Below are 21,735 nucleotides of genomic sequence, written 5' to 3' on the forward strand. Positions count from 1 at the left end.
AAAGGTCAAAACGGGCGTTTTATGGGTGTGCATAATTAACATAGCAGCGTCAATGACCACGTCACTTGTTTTTTTTTAACTCAGAACTGCTCGCAAAATAGCGGTTGAAAAAACCACCACAAGAATAGCGAGCAGTTCATATGCTGTTCGATGTACTCGATTAATCTAATAAATAGCGGACATGACGTATGGTGCGAGCGGCCAGGGGGCGTTTTTAAGAAATAAAAGAGCTTATGTTTTGCTCGCTCGTTCAGACTTAGAGGTGTGAACAGACTGCAATGTGCGAACGGATCATTTGCATAGCCACCCATTGTTTTTGAACGAACGAACGCAAATAGCGAACGGCTCTGAATGAGGGCCAAAGTCTACAGACTGATCACTATAAAATAGCTCATGTCACCTGGGAGCATTTTATTCCTATAATACAGAATTATTCCCATTTAAGGAGGTGATGATGTCAGTCAGGGGTGTACATAGGGGAATGGAGCTGGGATGTAACGTATACCTAGGGGTGTGGGGCTGGTATGTAATGTATACCTAGGGGTGTGGGGCTGGTATGTAACGTGTACCTAGGGGTGTGGGGCTGGTATGTAACGTATACCTAGGGGTGTGGGGCTGGTATGTAACGTGTACCTAGGGGTGTGGGGCTGGTATGTAACGTATACCTAGGGGTGTGGGGCTGGTATGTAACGTGTACCTAGGGGTGTGGGGCTGGTATGTAACGTATACCTAGGGGTGTGGGGCTGGTATGTAATGTGTACCTAGGGGTGTGGGGCTGGTATGTAACGTGTACCTAGGGGTGTGGGGCTGGTATGTAACGTATACCTAGGGGTGTGGGGCTGGGATGTAACGTATACCTAGGGGTGTGGGGCTGGTATGTAACGTATACCTAGGGGTGTGGGGCTGGGATGTAACGTATACCTAGGGGTGTGGGGCTGGTATGTAACGTGTACCTAGGGGTGTGGGGCTGGTATGTAACGTATACCTAGGGGTGTGGGGCTGGTATGTAACGTATACCTAGGGGTCTGGGTCTGGGATGTAATGTGTACATAGGGGTGTGGGCCTGGGATGTAATGTGTACATAGGGGTGTGGGCCTGGGATGTAATGTGTACATAGGGGTGTGGGCCTGGGATGTAATGTGTACATAGGGGTGTGGGCCTGGGATGTAATGTGTACATAGGGGTGTGGGGCCGGTATGTAACGTGTACCTAGGGGTGTGGGCCTGGGATGTGATGTGTACCTAGGGGTGTGGGGACGGGATGTAACATATACCTAGGGGTGTGGGGCTGGGATGTAATGTGTACATAGGGGTGTGGGGCCGGTATGTAATGTATACCTAGGGGTGTGGGGACGGGATGTAACTTGCACCTAGGGGTGTGGAACCAAGATGTAACGTGTACCTAGGGGTGTGGGGCCGGGATGTTACGTGTACCTAGGTGTATGGGGCCAGGATTTAACGTGTACCTAGGGGTGTGGGGCCGGGATGTTACGTGTACCTAGGGGAGTGGGACCAGTATGTAATGTGTACCAAGGGGTGTGGGGCCAGTATGTAACATGTACCTAGGGGTGTGGGGCTGGGATGTTACGTGTATCTAGTGGTGTGGGACCAGTATGTAATGTGTACCAAGGGGTGTGGGGCCAGTATGTAACGTGTACCAAGGGGTGTGGGGCTAGAATGTAACGTGTACCTAGGGGTGTGGGGCTGGGATGTAACGTGTACCTAGGGGTGTGGGGCTAGAATGTACCGTGTACCTAGGAGTGTGGGGCCTGGATGTAACGTGTACCTAGGGGTGTGGAGCTGGGATGTAATGTGTATCTAGGGATGTAATAACTCCTCAGGGCCCCCTCACCCTTTTTCCCCTCACATTTCCTTCTTCTCTCTTCCTAATATAGAGGATGCACCGGCCCAGCCTGCGGACTCCAGCTCTAACCTCACTCAGCAACCAGAACCCACCAGTAGCTGTATAAGGACATTACCCAGTCACTGAGCCTAGTCTGGGCTTATAAGGACATGGATCCCCATCACAGAACCATTGTTTGAAGCTGTTTATTATACATACAAGGGACTATGCACTCCCTACTGTTAATTAGAATGATGAAGGGAATCACTGGTCAGTCCTGTGACTATAGAAAAGTACAAAGCTGAGGTGAAGACATCACAACTCACCATATTTATGCGATCAGTGTTTGTACATATTAGAGATGTGCGCCGACCCCCGTGTTTTGATTTTGGATCTGTATCTCCTCTGGTTTTGGAACTGGATTGGTTTTGCCAAAACCACCCTTCCGTGTTTTGTTTTTTGGTTTTGGTTTCGGATCTGTATTTTTTCTAAAAAAAATTATAAAAACAGCTAATATCACATCATTTGTTTTTGTTCCTACAGTATTATTAACCTCAATAACATTTATTTCCAATCAATTTTGACCACTTCACAATATTGATATTTTCATGTAGTTTAGGGCCAAAAGGTTGTATCCAGCTAGCTGGCTGACTAAGAAAAGCGACAGCAGTGGGCGGCACTAACATGTGGAAGTTCAGCGTCCAAGTTCCAACACACATACAGTGTGTTATACAGTGTGGGTTGGATAAACCAATAGTGCACTTACTGTGACAGCAGTGTCGGCAAAGCGGGGGTGCCAGAGGTGTCCTCAGTGCAGGAGCGCTAACAGTGTTGGCTGTGCGGGGATGCCCTCGGTGTGGAAGTAGCGGCAGCAGGGCCGGCTTTAGGGGTGTTCGACCAGTGCGGTTGCACAGGGGTCCCACCCGTAGAGGGGCGGCACCCCTCACCAGCATCCCGATTTCAGCGGGACACTACTGTCCCGCTGTTCCACCTGCGGGCCGAAGTGGCCTGCGGGTGGTGAAATCGGAGATGGTTGGGGACTGCCACTGCCGCAGCTGTGTGGCGTGGCCGGAACCCCGGAGTGTCCCCAGAGTGTGAATGGATGTCGAGCACATGCGCGCGGCAACCATTCATTGATGGGAGAGGGCTAGGGGAAGCCCAGCCAGTGATGGAGTGCTGGGCCTTACCACCAGCCTGACGTTATTTGGAGGCATGCCGTGCGGGCACGCCTCAAAATGACGACACACAGGGGGCATGGTCTATGGTAATTAGGCTATGCCCCCAAAGGGTGCCGTTGGTGTTGGCAAAGCAGTGGTGCCAGCGGTGTGTCCTCAGTGCATGTGTGCTGACAGTGTCGGCAGTGCAGGGGTGCCGGTGGTGTCCTCAGTGTGGGAGTTTCGGCAGTATGGGGTCACTGACGGTGTCCTCAGTACATGGGGAAGCAGTGCAGGGGTACTGGCAGTGTCCTTAGGGCCAGATTCTGACCCTTTCGCGAGCGCAGTACATTCGCAAGCGGCTCGTTGGTGCCGAAGTGCGCATGCGCACGACGGAGGGAGCTCCGTCGTGCGCATGCGCGAGACCCGGCGAGTGACGAGGAATACGTCGCTCGGGGTCTCGCACCAAAGGGGGCGTGCTGTCGATGGTGACTGACAGCACGCCCCCTTTGGTGGGCGTGCCAGGGGCGTGGCTGCCAGACGGAGGCGTTCCCATTGGAACGCCTACCGTCTGAGTCCGGCCCCTCTGACATCAGTAATGATGTCAGTGGGAGTGATTTGAGCCAAAATCACTCCAGGGCTTGCGGCAGCGAGACCCTACCGCAGGGTCTCATCGCAAGCCCAATGGTCGCGATGGTCTTGACCATCGCGACCATCATCATGGCCGCTCGCTATAGCTGTGGAGGCCGCTCCAATAAGAGGTAGGAGGGCCCTGATTCAGAGCGAGCACTCTGGTCAGAGCATCCGGCTCTGAATCAGGCCCTTAGTGCAGAGTGCCGGCGGTGTCGGCAGAGCGGGGGTGCCAGCGGTGTCCTCAGGGTGGGGGTCCTGATGTTGTCGGCAGTGCATGTGTACTAGTGATATCCTCAATGCAGGGTGCCAGCAGTGTTGGCAGCAGGGGTGTCGGCAATGGAGGATGCTGCCAGTGGGGGTTGGCAGCAGGAAGTGCTGGTGGTGTCGGCAGCGGGGGGTGCCGGCGGTGTCAGGCAGCGGGGGATTGTCGGGCAGCATTTTCCAGTTACTTACTCCTGTCCTCTGCCCATATTCAATGGCCTTAACGCTGATTGGCTGAGAGCTGTGACAGATGGCTCAGCCAATAAGCAGTAAGCCCGCTCAATGCAAAACCTTGCGATCCGACAACAGGATTGCAAGGTTTTGCCTCGGAGAGGGATCCGGGGCAGGCAGGGAGATCCGAGCTGTGACTCGGGTCATCCCGGACACCCGAAATTCGTGTGGGTTCTCTGAGAACTGGACCCACCTCTCCCTAGTGCATATATCCTTCATAATAGTTTACACATCTATTAACATTCCCCTTGTGTAATAAATATTTTATTGAAGGATTACTGTTTAGTAGGCAGGGGCAATGTAATATGCTTAACCAGACATCCCAACTTTCCCTGTTGTCACAATCAGGACTGCATTGTTCTGATCTGTCCAGGGGTTGTGAGGTCTGACCAGAGGAGTGGGCTTGGGGGGATAGTCACTCCCTCTGATGAATAACCAACACCTATCCTTTTCCTGAGCATCTCACTCTTTGCATGGGGGGCACTTGAATGGTTCAGAGCCAGTGCACTGTCTAATTGGCTGCTGTGGCAGTCTGTGATTGGCTGCACTCTGACAACATATCTCTGATTGGCCAATGAGGCAGGCTCACTTGATTGGTTACTGCACTCACACAGGAGATATGTACACCTTCAGTTAAATTCTCCTGCATTTAAAACACACATATGTAAGCAGGTCGTACCCAGAACTTGAACTCAAAACTTTGCACATCGCAGTCAGACACGTAACACATGGCACTACTTGTCCCTGTATAGGGATTTAGCCATGCTGTGTGTGGCTATTGCTGGACTGCTTGCTATTGTTTTTACAAGATCTTTAAAAATGTGATAAAAAATTAGCATGAACTAGCTGCAATTGATGTAACAGGGACATGGCAATGGCCTTCTTATTACTGGCATGAACTACCACTGGTGGCTGACTTACTTTGACACAAACAGCATCGTCCTCAATTTTATCAACTTGTTCTCGTCCACTACATTCATCATTAACATTCTCACTAGTGTCAGATACACAAATAGCTCCCTTATCCTGTTGCACTTCCACAGTAGCATCCTCAATTTCTATGTAATCAGCCTTACTTTTACTTCTACTTATCCCCGCATTTGCAGATTGTGCATAAATAGTGGAAGGAGGCTTCTCTAAGATTACAGTGTCAAAAATGTCAGACACACACAGAGCACTGTGTGGCAATACTTGGCAATAGGCATTCAAGTGTATGAAACAGCTGTAGTAGGACCAAAACTCACAAAGGATGGCTATGGTATGAGCCTTTCCTTGCCACTGCATATGGTTTATGGCATGTTGGCAACTTTACATTTTTCTGCAGTAAATTTTTACTTACTACTTACAGGTGATGTTTTCTTTACAATTGTGAAATTAGATTTGAGGTGCCCTTTACACTTTCTTTCCCCTTGACCTCTTCCCATTGAAGAAGTACTATGACTTTCAGCACTAGTGCTAGGTTGCTTCTGCTCTTCTATCTGTGACCACTTTGGGACTGGTTTACATTATGGCAGGGGGACCCAAATGCTGGGTGTCTTCCTGCTTTAGCTGAAGCCTTCCAGCTGGTTCAGCCCGGTGCTGGTTCTTGGAAAATCTGGGGGACCCTACACCGGTTTTTCCCCCATTCTTCCAGTATCAGATCAGGCTGAGAGGTCCGGGACTGGTTATGGTTTTAGGAGGGAACCACATGAATTAAAAAAAAAACTTTTAACCATTCACTGTATATCCTTATTTTGTCTTATCGCCCACTGGCAGTTCTATGCACCCAAAGGATTATGGGGTCTGTAGTCCCCTGCAGCAGTGTAGATCCCAGGCAAAAAATATTAAAAAATAAATGTGATTCCTCGTAAATACAGGGTATCAAATTGGTTTGTGTGTAACGTGATGCAGAAATAAAGCCCCCTGGGGCCAGGAAGTTTGTGTTCGAAATCACAGACCCTGGGCTCGGCACACCTACAAAATGAGGATGACACATTACTGATTTGTAGAATAGTCCTGGTCGCCGCCTCAACACTGCCCCCAAGGGAGGACTGTGAGCGATCATGTAGGACCCGTTCTGCACATGCACACATCCCCAAGCATCGGATTTGAACCTAAACCATCGGGTCTCAATACAAATCCTAATCAGGCCCTAGTTATGGGTATAAAAAAGAAAAACAAATAGGTGCGCTATCTGTTCAGTTGCTGTCTTAATATAATAACCTGCAGCTGACACCAGAGGGGCTTCTGCATTAACAATCAAAATGTGGAAAACAGAGAAAGAATTGAGGTATCTGCGCTGGTGATTATATAAATATATGACGCCTGGTTTATATAACAAATTTTGTAATTTATTCAATAGTGAACTGCAGTTCAGTATAACATACACACATATAACAAATAATTAAAAAATGTTGCCACAAATAATGCTAACAACCAGATAAATAGGATGGTTGTTGCATATGGATAGTATCCAATGGTTCCCAAGGGCTAATATGTAGCCAATAAACACAATCCAGCAAATGGCAAAAATGTTGCTATAAGAAGGCCCAAAATAGGGAATAAGATTCTGGCTATACAGTGTCACACATCGCTCACATCCCAATGTATAAAGTCCAGTGACTGCAGCTCCTAACCCAAGGGCTCACAGGAGAAATATAGAGCGGCAATGGTGTATGATAAAGTCACACCGTTCAGGCGACTCCTGCCCGCAATGGGATGGATAGCGAAAATCTGTGGATAAAGGTGTAACGTACCAGATGCTGATGTATAGCCGATTGGCACCACGGGACCGGCTCCCACACGCACCGCTGGCAGAGGGACACCAGCCCATGTGGAGGGGGCACCAAGGCCAAAAAGCCCCAATGGACGGTAGAGACAAGCGGCAGCAGGTGCGTGTCCGTCCTGGCCTGCACAGAGGCCCGGCGGCTGAGCGGGATGAAGTCAGATGACCGCTAGGTGAGTTTGGGCGGCTGCCGGGAGCTGAGCACACAGAGACCCAGATATCTCGACCGGAAAGCACAATAGGCAGTCACTCCAGTGCAATCCCTCCAGCACTTGGAGCCAAGAGTGTGTGAAGTAGTCGGCAGTTCACTGGTTCCTTGACGCGTTTCTCCCCTATACAGGGGTTTTCACAAAAAGCAAGCAGCATGTCAATCCTCTGTCAGGAGGGTCTTTTAAACTCAATCCAATTATATTAGTAATCATTGTATCCATCTGTGTAACAGACTTAATACAGCCCTTTATTACTGATGGAAGCATTCCCCTCCCCACAGAGCAATATATATCATTATATCAATTTGCAACGGAGTTACCATTTTTTTATATATATATTCATTATTATTATTATTATGTAGACACAAAAGGAGACAATATAGAGGCAATAAATATGAAAATAAAAAATAAAAGAACAAGGTTGACAATCCCTAGTGGATAATTGGTTAACCCATCCAGCATTACAAACAAATGTAGATACTGACTACCTAAAAATGAACTGTATGAATATTAAATAAAATAAAAATTATATGAAAAATAATATTAAATTTAATAAAAATGATAAAACATAAATAAAGACTTTATGTTTTATCATTTTTATTAAATTTAATATTATTTTTCATATAATTTTTATTTTATTTAATATTCATACAGTTCATTTTTGGGGCTTTTTGGCCTTGGTGCCCCCTCCACACGGGCTGGTGTCCCTCTGCCAGCGGTGCGTGTGGGAGCCGGTCCCGTGGTGCCAATCGGCTATACATCAGCATCTGGTACGTTACACCTTTATCCACAGATTTTCGCTATCCATCCCATTGCGGGCAGGAGTCGCCTGAACGGTGTGACTATATCATACACCACTGCCGCTCTATATTTCTCCTGTGAGCCCTTGGGTTAGGAGTTGCAGTAACTGGACTTTATACATTGGGATGTGAGCGATGTGTGACACTGTATAGCCAGAATCTTATTCCCTATTTTGGGCCTTCTTATAGCAACATTTTTGCCATTTGCTGGATTGTGTTTATTGGCTACATATTAGCCCTTGGGAACCATTGGATACTATCCATATGCAACAACCATCCTATTTATCTGGTTGTTAGCATTATTTGTGACAACATTTTTTAATTATTTGTTATATGTGTGTATGTTATACTGAACTGCAGTTCACTATTGAATAAATTACAAAATTTGTTATATAAACAAGGTGTCATATATTTATATAATCACCAGCGCAGATACCTCAATTCTTTCCCTAGTTATGGGCATAGCTGAGCAAGTCTGTGTCTTCAACACCCAATGCAACGCCCAATGCAGCACCCACTGCAACACCCAATGCAATGCCCTATGCAACACCCAATGCAGCACCCAATGCAACACCCAATGCAATGCCCATTGCAACACCCAATGCAGCACCCTATGCAACACCCTATGCAGCACCCAATGCAACACCCAATGCAATGCCCAATGCACCACCCAATGCATCCTCCCGGATTTAAAGCCTCTACATGAATAATAACAGGTCACCATGTTATCTGTGTCTTAAGGATATTGGGTCTCATTCAGACCTGGTCGCTAGCGCTGAGCGCTAACAAACGAGTCGATGTTAAGGCCCTGCCCACGCGCAGCGGCGGCACTGCGCGTGTGCAAGCCCTGGAGCGAGAGAGAAATTCTATCGCTCCGGAGCTCATTACAAAAGAGCCGACTGTCGATGTTGATCGACAGCTCGCCCCGTTTTGTAGGCAGGGGGGGGCTACACAAACGTAGGCATTCCAAACAGAACGCCTGCCGTTTTGTGGGTGGCCGCACTGACATCAGCAGTGATTGTCAGTGGGGAGCTTCCTGCTCGATCAGAGCAGGAAGCTCCCTGGGGCTTGCGGTGGCCGAGAACCAACCTTAGGGTCTCGTCACAAGCCCCGATGGTCGCGATAGTCTTGACCATCGCGACCATCAACCTGGTCAGTTGCTAAAGCTGTTGGTGGTAACCCACAGCTTAGCTAGCGACCAGGAGGCCGCACTAAAAAAAACAAGCGCCCGCCCTCATGCAGAACGAGCGCTCGCTTCTTGCGACCGCCTCTGAATGAGGGCCCTTGTCCAATAAGAGGCTATATAACATTACAAGCTTAGCTTGGCCCAGTCAGTATTGGGAGTGACAGATAGGAACTGGTCAAACCCTTCAGGCTTTATTTACGTAGTATCGGGTTGTATAACCTGTGTATTCTGTTCGTGTTTATGTCTGATTTTTACAAAGGGCTTTTACTAGCCGTGTCTTGCTGTCCTTTTATATATCGGGCATAAGCATACAAACCCACACTTCCTAATTACACCCCAAGGTGTCCAACCTCACTACAATATATATGTCCAGCGCACAACTTCTAGATGCTGGTGACAGTGTGTTACAGATAGTAATATACGTGTACTGTACATTGTGCATGTGTGGTGTGCAGGCAAACAGAGGAAAGCCAAAGGATTAAGGCATTGCAATCATTTATTTTGAAATACAAATTGGAACTGCTGTAGTGAGCAGACGTTTATACTACACAATGTAATGCTCTAATATAGGCAAAAACAGGAATATCAGAAACAAAAAAAACCTGCCACCACTTGCAGGTTGTCCTAGGGAGCCATATGTGCTATTTGCAGGTACAGTATGCAGCTAATTACTATCGGCAGAACCTATGCTGTTAAGTGTTAATAGCTGCTAGCGATGGGTAATGGAGGTCAGTCCACACAGCAGATAACTTATCCAGGATGGATGGCTTATTAACCAGCAGAATACAGGATGCAGGTAACACAGAGGTAATGGGTATGCAGCAGGTACACAATATGTACAACAGTATGTCCAGGTGGAGCTTAATGCAGGTGGTGTGTGATGTAGTGTAGCACACACCTGTATATAGCCAGTGGTGACAGTAGCTCCTCTATCCTCCATGGTAAAAAAAAATGCATCTTTCATGCAGAACTTGCACATATAGAAACACATTTGTTTCTATAAGATAATACACTGGTTTATTGCTTCAAACCTGTAACAATCTTGTATAGCTTAATTAAACTGATAAATAAAGACACAGACAACAAGAGCTTGGCTAAAAGGTCACAGCTTTTATTTATAATTAAATTACTTAACCAAGGTGGTAAGAGATGCTGCAGCCTCAGTTCCAGCTTTCACCTCACTCAAATAATCGGGGAACGACTGACACGTCCCCACTCAAGACGCACTAACGATGTGAGAGTCCCACTTCCACTCTGGGCCAATCCGAGGCGCTTACGCACATAAAGCGCCCGGGTCCCCCCGCACGGAGAAGGACAAATTCGCCAGGTTCAGTCGAGGGCAAGTGCCCCCACAAAGTTATCTTATGCCACATAAAGCCACTGAGCTGCAGCGTACTCCCGCCAAAGCCAGACTACAAAGGAAACTGGCCCGCCACCCAAAACGACTGAGCACCAGAAACACAAGACCTTATTCTTCACAAAAACCAAGGCCAGATAAGATGCCTTCCGACCAGGCAGAAAATTCCAAGTTGCATCGCCAACAAAAAGCTATGACACAGAACCAAGCTACTCCGCGACACAGCAGAAATGGCTACTGACACATTCACCCTGTCATTGACACCCATGCTTACATACTGCTCTCCACGACCAAAAACGAGTCACCTGATTAGTCTTCACGAACCTCTTATCGGTCATTATTTCCAACCAACCTCTCACTACAAACAATCAACACCATCTTCCAGCTGCACCACGTCATTGCACCCGACAGGCAAACACACTCACCAAGCACCTGATGGGGCCTCCAAGGACACCGCAAAACAAGCACGAAACTCACCTCCAAACCTTGCACACCTTTCTACCATCTGTCACCCATAAAACAACAAAAAAGCAGCGTAACCAAACCATGTCGCTCCAGCCCAAAATATAAAGAGCGGCCCACAATCCACACCATACTGTCAACTGCAGCAATTCCTATGAAAATCAAAATTCTGTACCATGAGCACTTCACCAAACCAACCATCCCGACACAACTTTGAGAGGAACACATAGCAACTACCTAGCAGGGATGCATAATAGGGGAAAACAAGTAACCCGAGTGAAGAGAAAAAAATGAAAAAACCTACCCGTGAACCAAATTGGGTCAGATCAAGGCTCCCGGGAGGAAAAATGTTAAAACTCCCTTCACAACCCCCCAATTGCTGAACACTAGACATTCAACGATTGGTTGGTAAACAACGTTTCAGGTTGACGCCGGGTGCGCAACTACCACCTGTCTCAACATACAAGCCTCGCAATCAGCTCACTTAGAAAATTCTAACATCTGCATGTACGCGCGAGATGTCCCTTGAAGATGCTGTGCCAATAATTACCCCAATTAGAAAGACTTAAGTACCAAAAAGTGAATCCTACAAATCTAACCCAAACAAAACCCTGTCCTAACTGTAGTAACTGAAATTTGGAAAGCAGTATAAGATCGTGATGTAAAGCCATTGTGACCCACCAGCAGAGAGCCACCACTATAATGCACCAAAAGGTGTACCGGGTAAATAAATATCAGGATGTTGAAAAAAGACAACCATCTTCCTTTTGCAGTATACAAAAATTGATTGAGTAAATTGTATATGTTATAAAATAGATGATGCGTGTACACAGGAGACTCCCATATCGGCTACACCCTGAATAATGCATGACAGTAATTTTTACCCGGTAATCTACTAAAAAAAAAATATTAAAAAAAAACCCCCAAAAAACCAAACAACAATACTTGACGTTGAAGATACTTTATTGACAGCCAACAACTGTCTACACCTAAAACGCCCCAAATTTTTTTTTCCTTTCTTTTTTCCTTCTTTTTTCTCTTCTTCTCCTTTATTAGCCAAAACTGGAACAAACGGAAAAGAGATGCCAGAAAACCGCCAGAACAACCTGACCCATAAACAATAAACCTCTAATAACAGCCGCAAGTAATTGGAACACCAGGGGACGACGCAAACGGGGAAACTCCAACCCAACCTATATAACATAGCGACAATAAATTAACTGGGTTGGGTCATGACCACCTACAAACTGACAAAAAGATGAGATCCCCGTTGGCACCGCCACTAGGCGGCCCTCTGGACCTACCCTGCCCCAATGGTTCCAAACAAAGGAGCAAAGCAATAAACTAAGACATAATCTCTGTAGACGTATGAGCCCCTAAGCTAGTAAAACCCGCCAGCCTGGCTATGACATCTGTAGCGTCATTGTGATGAGAAGACGCAGCGCCAACTGTAAGTTAACATATAAAATTAGACAACTAAATGGACAATAAACCGACCCAGGAACGCAAACGAAATTTGAAGATGTGCATGAACTAAAACCAATATGTCGCACCATGAATAACTAGACGAAAAATTCCGTCACCAGACCAAAGCGCAAAGGCCACGACAATTGGGAACAGCTCAAAACAGCAACAAATAACTAGTCAGACCTACTTACATAAAAACCGAAACCCAGTAACCCACTTACCAGTGCAACTGGAAAACTACAAAAACACGGAAAAGGTGCCTGCGCCGAAAAAGAGGGTACGAACATACTATAGTCCTTCCTGCACCTGTGCCGTGCCGACATGCAACACTCATGAGAAGAAAAATTGGATTTCTCGCAATAGGTGTCTTAAAATTCACAGCCCGAAGGCAAACTGCCATTTGCTAATTATCCTGAACCCACGGACGCCCCATGCATTGCAAACCACCGAGTGCAAAACAACAAACGAAAAGCCGACCCCTATTAAACGTAATCTGAAACTAATGATAGCCAAAACTGTGAATGAAAATAAAAAACTAGTCAAATGTATAACCTGCTAGGAAGGACCTATGGGGATGGTATAATTAACGTAGCTACAATTTAAAGGTCACCATCTTGTATAGGAATGAATGCTGCACTAACCTAGACTAACCCGCAACCTGTGCAGGAACCACCCTACTAGAGAGCTAAGATACTGAAAGGGAGGAACAAGGAAAAACCCCTCCATCCGCCCCTGACAACCCCTCCACCCCCAACCTTGGGCGCAAACCTCAGTAATACATACTGACATAATGCAAACTACGGGGTGTTCTGTCAAGGAGAAGCTACACAAACGTACCCCAAAAAAGAAATGAGACCTACAACCACAACAAAATTAAACCGACCAAGTTAGCTGTAACCGCAGAGAAAAGGCAGCCAAACAAAATGGCGCTGACCCTTAACTAGTTGCCTTGGAGCTAAACCCTAAGTCGGGGGCTAAAAACCCCCCATACTCACGAAGGCAATACTTGGCCAGGGACTAACCTAAGCAGAGATGTAAGGAGGAGCAAAACGACAGACCAACCTCCGAGGGCATCGGGAAAACAATACAGGCGAAAATTCAGACTAACGCCGCCTACAAACCAGGTTACCAATGTTTTGAAGAGGTTATAGGGGCGGCCCAGAGATCAAGGGGAGGGTCGACGCTGCTGCGACACCTATAAACAAAACCTATTTAACCCCCAAAAGGCATAACCACCCTACTGTTGTGGTAACGCCCGCATTGTGCATAAAACTCACCCCCTGCACATTTCTGTACCAGAGAATATATCAAACACAAAACCGATGTTTTAATAAAATTACGCATGCTCCGTAATAAGCTCGCCAAAATATCTCCTGTCAAAGCTGCGTAATGCCCTACAACCAAAATCTTATATTTATAAAAGTTGCGATACTCCCTATGTAGCCTGATTCTACCCTATGACATCCCATATTGATAGATAAAATTGAGCAACCATACTTCTGCGGATACATATTCGCTGAGACGCAAAGCGCACAGAAAAATCTGAATTCACACCATGTACAATATCCTTGAGCCCTAAATCCCCTAACCTGCATCATCAGTCTCCCTGACAGTATCGCCTGATCCCTTGCGTAACCGTTGCGCAACCCTCCTGTCGATCTTACGCGGGCGCCCCAGGTAAACGGAAAATGAGAGACAAAACTGGAGTCATGCAAAAGTTCTGGCAGAATCATACTCACTAGGACCAGGAGGTCCAAGAAACCTCCTCTACCATGTTTTCGGGCGGAGTAACCGCTGGCTCGACTACCGGGGCCGCGTCGACTCTCACAGGATCATCATCATCAGCTCTACGAGCCACCGAATCTTCTCTCAAAATTCCAACCGAAACCACGGCACAACACCACCAGATGTCACGAGAACAACAGCTACGGCGACTTCACGTGGAGGAGCCACTAGATCGAAACCAGGGGCCATCTCGACGTGCACTGGAACAGAAGCCGCACAAACTCCTACATCATCTTGAGGAACCATGGCTGAGTCCGGCTGACCTGTAACTTAAAGCAAAGAGGTGAGCAGGAGAAAGGGGTGGAGCCAAAGGGAGGAGGGGACAGGGGTTGCAGGAGCAGGGGTGCAGGCCGGGGGTTACAGGGAACCTACTGGGAGAGGGAGGATGATGGATGAAAAAGGAAAATGGAGTACAGGGAGAAGAAACATAAAAGAGGGGCAGGGCCCCAAAAAGAGAAAATTATATGCAGGCAGGGATGAAGTTAAAAGGAAAGATGGCCTGTGGAATTGAGGGCAACAGATAGAAGAAACAATGGGGGGGAGGTGTAAAAGTAAGGAAAAACAAAGCACCTGGGGCAGGAGGGGGGAATTTTGCTGTAGTGGGTAACAGGAGGTGTTAGAAAAAGAGGGGGGCAATGAAAGGGCAGGTGGAGGGGGGGAAGAAAAATGGGCAGAGCCTGGGACGTAGTGAGAGGAGGTGTATGGCTAAAAATGCCATGGAAGCTGAGAACGCAGCCCGATGCTACAAAGGTGGGACCCAAAATGGCCGACAGGGCAAAATGGCCACCGAGCCTGAACAGGCAGGGCTGCGCCCCGCTGTTGGGAGGCAGGGAGGTCCCCTCAAGCACGGTGGAAAAGGAACGCGAGGGGGGAGAATGGGGGATGGAGATGGTGCGCGCCGGACCGCGTGAGAATAAGCTAAAAAAGAAACCGGCAGTGGGCACGGGAGAGCTAACCCCCACTGAGAAGGGACACAAGGGAGGCTGCAGTGGAGGGACAGGAGCGCTATGGTGAAGGGGCGGATGCCGGCCGGGCTGACAGGGCTCGTTGCCAGTGCCTAGCCCCGCGCTGCGGAAGGAGCTGAGAGCCTGGACCCGCACCTGCGGGGGATGTGTGACGGCCCTGATCGCCCAGAAGGAATGGACGTGTGCAAGAGGGTGCAGCAGAAGCTGCGGCCGCGGGAAATACCGCCGGCACAGAGGGGCAAGAAAGCTGACAGGGCTGCTATGCCAGAAAAACGTGCAGCCCCAGTGCGGAGGAGGTGAGTTGGAAAGGTAGGGTTGGACCTGTCGTGTTAACAGGGTGGTCAGGAACCCGGGAGACCCGCTGGCGAGCGGGGTTGAGGATGCTGCCGGGGCTGCCGGTGCGGAGACCAAACAAGCCCCGGGGAAGAAAGATATGGTGAGGGAGGAGGGAGGGAGGATGATGAGTGAACTGCTATGAAATAATAATGGCGTCGATAGGGGGGAGTGAAAAGGTAAAGTGGGATGAAAGGGGATGTTAAGTATACAGAGGGAGAAAGGGAAAGCATAGTACAAGCAGTATAAAACGTGCACAAGTTATATGAAAGGCAAATATACTCAGCCTGTTACTACTTCAAAGATCCATCACCAAAGAGGCTGTCTCTATGCAAACTAGCCAATATGTACTGATCATCTGCCCTCAAGCAATGTCATTGGCTCTACCAAACATCTGACCAGCCAGCACTATAATCTGCCCAGCAACAAGGCTGTCATAAACATCCATACAGTAACATCTGACCAGCCAGCACTATAAACTGCCCAGCAACAAGGCTGTCATAAACATCCATACAGTAACATCTGACCAACCAGCACTATAAACTGCCCAGCAACAAGGCTGTCATAAACAGCCAAACAACAAAAAAACAGCAATCTTACATATGCTCACGCTTAATCAACCTTCGCATACTATATTTATCCCATTTTACTCTACCACCTTTTCAGAAAATACATGAAAGAGCAGGGGGGCTGAGGGCGGTGGGACCATATGAACCTTTGTTTTACTTTGAACCAAATAGGCTGTAACAATTGGTATACAGTATAAAAAACAGACATAAATACAAGTCATACATTAAAAGTACAACAAGTACATAAAAGAGGGAAAAAAGCGCAAACCTATGACAAGGTAGAAAGGTCTGTGCTCTGAGAGCTTAGGGCCTGATCTAGCAAGGAGCGCAAGCCTGTGTTCCCACGCACCCGGCCGATGTTTGCGTTCTACGCATGCGTATGCATCGCAGTGCGCAAACCAGGCCGCTGCAATCGGGGAGGGATCGCAGTGAGCACGCAGTGTCTTCATACAGTGATTGAGAGGAAGTGACCATTCGTGGGTGTGGTCAGTGAAACGCAGGCGTGCCTGTGCGTTTGAACGCCGTTGCAGGGGCGTGCATAATTAAGCCCCTGCGACAGCATGCGCAGTCTGAGTACACACTGTATGCAGGAAGTTTACCAGTTTGTGAGTGAGGTCAGGTCAACCTCAACTGTGCGTATGGGTCCGATGGTTCTCGATGTTACTGATGTTTTCACTGTCTTGCTAACTAATGCGGATGTGAGTAAAGGTAAGGGGCCGGCTTTATGTAGTGCTGGGTGTCTGCATCTTGTGCGGATGTGAGTAAAGGTAAGGGGCCGGCTTTATGTAGCGCTGGGTGTCTGCATCTTGTGCGGATGTGAGTAAAGGTAAGGGGCCGGCTTTATGTAGTGCTGGGTGTCTGCATCTTGTGCGGATGTGAGTAAAGGTAAGGGGCCGGCTTTATGTAGTGCTGGGTGTCTGCATCTTGTGCGGATGTGAGTAAAGGTAAGGGGCCGGCTTTATGTAGTGCTGGGTGTCTGCATCTTGTGCTGCGGCGGCAGTGCGATCACATTCATTTGCATAATTTTGCTGCGGCTGGGTGTGTGGGAACGCAGGCTTGTGATCCGTGCTGAATCAGCCCCTTAGACCCAGAAGACTCCATGATTACTGCACCTAGAATTACCAGCTATGATAAAGAGCAGTCCTGGAAATGTTATTTAATGCTGATAACTAAGTATCAGAGCTTTATAGGACATAATACCAGAGTTTGCCCACCTCCACCATTACAGTCCAGGCTTTAAGGATAGCCGTACTTAAGTCCAGGGGCGGGATGCATGACACAAATGTCAAGACAGCCAAATCAGCAAAAACCCCGGATTCTTATTTATTCTCAGTCCTATACGGTCTTCGTCTGCTATTAGCCATTGTAAAGCGAAACATTTTGGGCCTTTCTCAATATCTTTGGCCTACACTGGTGCAGGAAACACTTTCAGGTGACACTAGTATAGATTTAGCCATTGTAAAGCGGAACATTTTGACCTTGCTAAATATCTTTCATCCCCTCTGGTACGGTAAACACTTTCACATGACACTATTATCGATTTAGTAATTGTTGAGTGGATTATTATGGCCCTGGCTAAATATCTTCTGTCCCCTCTGGTGCGGTGAACACTTTCAGGTGACACTAATATCGATTTAGCCATTGTAAAGCGAAACATTTTGGGCCTTTCTGAATATCTTTGGTCTACACTGGTGCAGGTACACATTCAGGTGACACTAGTATCGATTTAGCCATTGTAGAGCTGAATATTATGGGTCTTGCTAAATATTTTTGTTACCCTCTGGTGCTGTAAAAACTTTCAGGTGACATAAATATCGATTTAGCAATTGTTGAGTGGATTATGATGGCTCTGGCTAAATATATTCGTTCACCTCTGGTGCGGTTAAGACTTTTTGGTGAAACTAGTATAGATTTAGCCATTGTAAAAAGGAACATTATGGCCCTGGCTAAATATCTGTGATCCCCTTTGGTGCGGTAAACACTTTCAGGTGACATTAGTATTAGTATTGATTTAGACATTGTAAAGCGGAATTTTATGGGCCTTGCTAAATATCTTTGGGCCCCTATGGTAAAGTAAACACTTTCAGGTGACACTATTATAGATTTAGCAATTGTTGAGTGGAATATAATAGTAGGTGAAGGCAGTATAAGCATGAGAATATGTAAGATTACTGCTGTTTTTGCTGTGTGGCTGTTTAAGACAGCCTTGTTGCTGGGCAGTTTATAGTGCTGGCTGGTCAGATGTTTTGCTGTATTGGCTGTTTATGACAGCCTTGTTGCTGGGCAGTTTCTAGTGCTGGCTGGTCAGATGTTTGGTAGAGCCAATGATCTTGCTTGAGGGAGTGGTCGGTTTATCAGTATATATTTTCTCGTTGGTTATGGATCTTTGAAACATGTTCAGGCTGAGTAGCTTTACCTTTCATATAGGCTGTCCAAGTTGTATTCCACCTTTTACCATGCCTTCTTTCTCTCCCCCTTTTTTAATCTTACCTCAGCCCATTCCCTTTCATACCTACCCACCCCCTCCTCCCCCACTCCCTCCTTTCCTAGTTTGCCCAGGTTATTAGATCCTTCAGGGCACACCCTCCCTCCTCCCTCACCTTCTCTGTTGTCCCCCGGGATGCACTGTCCTTTCTCACTATGCAGCCTGCCAGCTCACCCCCCTACCCCCCCCCCCCCGTCGCGCCTGCGGGAGCTCCTGCTATCGGGCTCCTGTCGGTGCACTTATGTGCCTTCCCCTCTCCCTCCCTTACTGGCTCTTTATCAGAGCCGGTGCAAGGTTTCTTGGCACCCTAGGCATTTCTAGCTATACAAACCCTTATACAGTGCCCCCGTAGTGGCCCCCTATGCAGTGCTCCCAGTAGTGGTCCCCCTATGCAGTGCCACTTATATAATGCCCCCAGTAGTAGTCCCACCTACGCTTTGCCCCAGGTAGTGGTCCCCCCTATGCAGTACCCTTTATATAATACCCCCCAGTAGTAGTAGCTCCCCCTGTGGAGTGCCCCCAGCACTAGTCCCCCTTGTGCAGTGCCCCCAGTAGTAGCCCCCCCAGCAGTGCCCCCAGTAGTAGTCATGCCCCCAGTAGTAGCCTCCCCCCCAGCAATGCCCCCAGTAGTAATAGTGCCCCCAGTAGTAGCCTCCCCCCAGGAGTAATAGCCTCCCCCCAGCAATGCCCCCATAGTAATCATTCCCCCAGTAGTGATCCCCCCCAGCAGTGCTCCAGTAGTAGTCGTGCGGTGTCCCCAGTAGTGGCCTCCTCCCAGCAATGCCCCAGTAGCAGTTGTGCAGTGTCCCCAGTAGTAGCCTCCCCCCAGAAGTGCCCCCAGTAGTAGTCATGCCCCCAGTAGTAGCCTCCCCCCCAGCAATGCCCCCAGTAGTAATAGTGCCCCCAGTAGTAGCCTCCCCCCAGGAGTAATAGCCTCCCCCCAGCAATGCCCCCATAGTAATCATTCCCCCAGTAGTGATCCCCCCCAGCAGTGCTCCAGTAGTAGTCGTGCGGTGTCCCCAGTAGTGGCCTCCCCCCAGCAGTGCCCCAGTAGCAGTCGTGCAGTGTCCCCAGTAGTAGCCTCCCCCCAGCAGTGCTCCCAGTAGTGATCGCCCCCCCAGCAGTAATCCCAGCCAATCACACACGTAAAAAAAAAAAAATTCCACTTACCTTAATCCTCGCTCTGGCGTCCTCTCCTCTGTCCCCCAGGCGGGCCCGCTCTGCATTACGGGAGAGACGTCATGACATCTCTCCCATTACCCACTGCAGGAGCCGGAGGATGGCTCTGGCAGTGGGCACAGCAGCCGATGAGAGTCTGTCTGACTCTCATCGGCTGCTAAAACAAACACACAGCTGCCGGCGCCGGCGGTTGTGCGTTTGTTATACTAACAGTGTATTGCGGACTGCACGTATGTGCCGTCCACACTACCACCCTGCAGTGGCCGGTGCTCTTAGGCAAATGCCTAAGTTTGGCTGCTCCCCTCCCTTCTTCACCCATCGGTTTTTCGCTTTTCCCCTTCACTGTCTCCTCAACCCCTCCCCCAAACCCATTCCCCCATATATAATTTTTTTTCTTTGCTTTTTTCCTCACATGTCCCCTTTAGTTGCAGGTTGCGTTTTGCGGGAAGAGGTTGGGAGTAGACGTGGACTTGATCGGCTGATGACCCTGTACGTGTCGAGATGGCGGCTGCTCCGCATGAAAGCCTTGTGGAGGAGATTCTGGGACCACCTGCTTCGGTTGCAGATGACGTTTTTATGGGAAGATTGTTGGGAGAAGCCTCGGACTCAAGCAAGTGATGACCCTGCGCCTATCAAGGCGGCCCCAGCGGTCGAGACTGCGGCTCCTCCGTGTGTAAGCTTAGTTGGAAGAAGTTTGGAGACCACATGGTTTTGGCGAGTATGATTGTTTCACATATGTTTGCTGACTTCATTTCTAACTTTCAATTTCCGTTATCTGGCGCATCCACGTTAAGTGGCAAGAGGGCTGCGCAGCGTTTATTCCATAGTTTAGGTGATATGGTAGGAAGGAGTATGACGCAGGGTATTAGGGGTTAGCATAAAGTAACGGACATTGTGTGAAATCAGTTTATCTGTGCGGTTCCGCTTCAGCGAGGAAAGAGCGCAAAGGTGCATTTGTATAATTTGCTCGCTCACTTATGTGATGTATTAAGGTGATTCAGGTTGAGAAGAGGAGCGCCATGTGTGAGACAAAATATTTTACTATAATAATGCTCTAAATGCATCATCATCTTCACATAATGCTATTGGGTGAGTGGACTGATGAGCAGTAGATATTTTATTGATGCATCTTTTTGGTATGTTACTTGTTTGTCCAGTTCCTCTTTGGCATGGGGGTAATTTGATGCACAGTTCGGGCGGAGCCTCAACGGTTTGGGTGGTATGCCTTTTTAGGATTTAATGAGGCTTAGGTTTGGTTGCGATAGTGTTGACCCTCCTTGGTCATGGGGCCACCCGCGGAGCTTATTCTGCTGGTAGGACTAGTGTATGGAGGTGGCGGGAGGCGGATGGTCGCCTGTTATGATTCCCGTTGCTCTCGGGGGTCGGGCTGGTCATTTGATTTCTCCTGTCGCTTCTGCATTGGTGAGCTCCGGGCCTAAGATTGCAGACATTAAGCTGAGCTTAGATCCCGACTTAGAGTTCAGCTTCAAAGAAGCCAAGTAAGGCGTAGTCACCGTGGTTTGGCTACTTTTCTGTGGTTATACTAAACTGGGGGTAGAAATTTTATGGTAGTTGTAAGGTTTTTCATGCAGATTAATTTTGTGCGTTTGTTGAGTCTGTGCGGAGCAGGGCACCCTGTAGCTTTCGTTCTGTCAGGGTTCATTAATGACTTTTACGGGCCAATTGGAGCAGAGGTATTGAGGGGGCCGATGGGGGTTTCTTTTCCTTGTTCCCCCTTGCAGGATCTCTGTAACTTTTTAGTGGCGTGGTTCCCACACAGGTGGCGTGTTAGTGCCCAGTTCAGTGCAGCATTTCTCCTAGGCATGTAGATTTTTGTAATTATGACATCCCTGTAGGTCCTTTCAGAAAATTTTGTACACTTTGTCGAATTTTGGTTCTAGGATGCGGTTTGGGTTACGGTGCCCTGATGGTCTCGGAGGATTCTGGGTAGGTTTTTAAGTTTGTGGTCTGCAATGCTAGTCCGTGCCGTTTATGGTAGATTCAGTGGTTTTCAGGTGCTTTGGGAAAATATTGTTTGCTGGTTGGGTTGTGC

The 21,735-nt window shown here is 48.1% G+C and overlaps 1 protein-coding gene across 1 annotated transcript in view; it reads left to right on the plus strand.

Annotated features, from left to right (window-relative positions):
• The window catches only part of LOC148442976 (cell surface glycoprotein CD200 receptor 1-B-like), a 60,350-nt gene extending 48,327 nt beyond the window's left edge, over positions 1-12,023 (plus strand). Inside the window, exon 5 of the mRNA XM_088463442.1 lies at positions 11,956-12,023. Coding sequence (XP_088319568.1) covers positions 11,956-12,023 — 68 coding nt within the window. The remainder of the gene's footprint in view (positions 1-11,955) is intronic.
• Positions 12,024-21,735: the final 9,712 nt, after the last annotated feature.

The sequence above is a fragment of the Taudactylus pleione genome, unplaced genomic scaffold, assembly GCF_031769625.1.
Source record: "Taudactylus pleione unplaced genomic scaffold, aTauple2 ptg001374l, whole genome shotgun sequence".
Lineage (NCBI taxonomy): Eukaryota > Metazoa > Chordata > Amphibia > Anura > Myobatrachidae > Taudactylus > Taudactylus pleione.